At 37.0% G+C, this 2,898-nt stretch overlaps 1 protein-coding gene across 1 annotated transcript; it reads right to left on the minus strand.

The window, feature by feature from the left end:
- Positions 1–795: 795 nt before the first annotated feature.
- On the minus strand, positions 796–1,741 carry LOC109150160. Its single transcript, XM_019298068.1, has 2 exons — positions 1,595–1,741; positions 796–1,497 (listed from the first exon to the last, which is right to left on the minus strand). Exons 1-2 carry the CDS (start codon positions 1,715–1,717, stop codon positions 931–933), a joined length of 690 nt encoding a protein of 229 aa, XP_019153613.1. The 5' UTR covers positions 1,718–1,741; the 3' UTR covers positions 796–930.
- Between the last annotated feature and the right edge of the window lie 1,157 nt (positions 1,742–2,898).

The following is a 2,898-nucleotide window of genomic DNA, read 5'->3' on the forward strand; positions in this document are numbered from 1 at the left end:
ATTCGCACTTCCTTCCCAACCCGCATGTACGAATGTAAACATCATGTCATGCGAGCAAACTGCCATGACATTTTGGGTCAACATTCCTCCTTTTCTACCTCGAAATGTGCTTTGCTTTGATGCAGGTACCCAAGCTGCGACATGTGTTCCATCTATAGCACCTATACATTTCTATCACCAAGATTGTAAAATATTCGTATTAGACACTTTACATAAATAATTACATTAATTTTATTGAAGTTTTGTACAACTACTAACCATACCTCAAAATAAGGATACCATTTGGGATTTGCTAAAATTTCTGGTTGCACCGGTCCTCTATTCACGTGCTTGATGATTTCATTTCCCAATCGTACAAGTGCACGTATGACACGCTTCACACATTTATGTACAGTTCTAGTGGAATGTTGAAACCGCTCAGCAATTATACGTTTTGAACTTCTATGCGTTAGAGCTAGGAGACCCATTGCTAATTGCTCCTCCAGTGATATATGTCTTGTATCTTTTAACGCATCCAACCCCTTCAATCTATCACATAACTTTTCGAACACAAGGGGCACCATCCTAAAAGATTCATAACACCTAGTAGGATTTCCATGCAAGAATTCATTTATGTAATCTTTACCTGAAAGGATTGAGGTCCTACATGGAGTCCTTTCTACATCGTCCATCAATAAGCATGCAACAATAATGATAAGTACTAGTGCATAATCTTCTTCATCACTGTCACTAGAGCTATTAGAACTATAACCCTGTTCTGAAATTATCCCTGCAATATGAAGTGTAATACACGTGTGAAAACAAAAATAGTCTTGACATTTAAAACTTAAATAAGTGTTATTACAGACATAGTCATCAATTAGCAAATTAAGGAGGTCACACAGTCCTAAGCAGTAACAAGAACAACAACAGCAGACAAGTTCAACACATTCAAATGAAAGATAACACCCAGTCACGTTGCCATTCAGGTCGTCGCAGTTCTATGAACGCTTCACGAATGTCAGGATTTGCCCACTGCTGGATACATGCATTAACGGCTTTAAAGGGAATGTCACCCATGTTGTTCAATATGTCCATACACGCTTTCATACTGTATGGGTTACCCATTGCCGCCGTACTCATCATACTTGCATCTTCCCTAGCTTTTCGACGGATTTGTTTTGAAGAAATACTCATACTAATAGTATCCAATGCATTGCCAAACTGTTCCCTCAATTTCTTGTTACCGCTCTTCATGGTGCTACCACCAACATTCAACAAATCATCCAAACTCCTTTTCCCTTTGGAACTAGTACCACCTTCAGTAAAAAATGATGATGGCTTAGCACTATGCAAGAACTCATCTTCATCATCGCGTTCCTCATCAGAGTTTGGTGGCCTTTGTGAGGAAGATTTGGCAAGACCTCCAGTAGCAACAGATCGGGCAAACACCTCAGCCATTAACTCATAGTGTTTGCAACCATTTCGCTTAAAAGCCTTGAATTTAGAAGGATTCTTCTGTTTCAACCATAAATACATATATTATTAAAGAATACAATTGAATGACATACTTCAGTATCATTATGAACTAATAGAAGAAGTTTCTGTTTCATACCACGTAGAATTTATTCCATGTATCCCCACATGCGTGCACAGTGTTGGTAGATGGGTTGTATGTTACCCCGGTATGAGCAATTAACTCAGAAAACTGATTGTACAACATTTTCAGCCTATTCATCTTTCCTTTAAGTTTGAAGGGCCCGTAACATAACCCAGTAGCTTTTATCATCTCACGATCAATTTCAGCCCATTCTGAAGGCTTGAATGAAAGCTTTCCATCCGCAGTTTTTTTGACCCTTTCATTTAAAATACTCAAAAATTGTACAACGGCCGTATCGGGCCATTTTGCCTCATCATCATTAGTTTCTATGACGTTATTCATCTAAGCAAAGGCAAATTCATTCAATTCATAACCAACAATTCTAGCTACCATATGTTATAATCATGAGATAAGCTAGTTGATCAAATAGGATAATAGCTCTATTTCTCAAATAAACAAACTCAAGTACAGAAAAAAAAAATAGATTTAGAAAGGACATTACTCTGGAACGTGGTGATGGGCACGATCCAACAGATGATTTTGGTGACTCCGTCTTTTGGGGTGAATAAGCTATGTTATAATCATGTGATATGCCACCTGATCAAATCCAAATATTAGTTGAAGAAAAGCTTAATTTAGGACACTTTAGTATGAAGGAAGTGCTTATCAAAACATGACATATCAAAAATGAGAGGAAATAGGGGGATATAGTGCAAGAGAATGCAGAAACTGATTTGGTAGAAAGAGCAAATATACTGATTTGCATATATAATAAATAAATGAATGGTAGAAGGAATGAGAAAAAGGGCATGATTTATATAATGATGAGGCTGTAGATATAAGCCATGTGTATGGTGAAAGATTCAGAATTCACACACTCCCTATGCAAAAGGGAAAAAGAGGCCAAATTTCTTCACGGGTAATCTCAGGCTCCCCCATCCCCAAGTTCACGCACAAACTTTGATAATTTTTGATCAAATTACCCCTAGCGACCGGTTGAACCTAAAGATTAATGAGATGAGATTATCTCTTCTCTGCAATTATATTCAGTTCACATCAAGCTCATCAACAATTTTTTTTATTTATTATTGTTAAAAGAAAAATACTCATCTCTGTAATCCAAGAATAGAAATCTCAAAACTATAATCAAATTTAAGTTGAACTAACCACTAAAGAGATCGGAATGGATTTGGTAATTTCCTCATTTTTGGCCTGGCTTGATATGACAAAAATGATATTAGAAGTAGCACAAAAGAAGCTAAGGTGAGAGTGAGAGCCCAGAACAAATCCAGACTCTATATACAATCCAATATCTCCAT

The sequence above is a fragment of the Ipomoea nil genome, unplaced genomic scaffold (assembly GCF_001879475.1).
Source record: "Ipomoea nil cultivar Tokyo-kokei standard unplaced genomic scaffold, Asagao_1.1 scaffold2216, whole genome shotgun sequence".
Lineage (NCBI taxonomy): Eukaryota > Viridiplantae > Streptophyta > Magnoliopsida > Solanales > Convolvulaceae > Ipomoea > Ipomoea nil.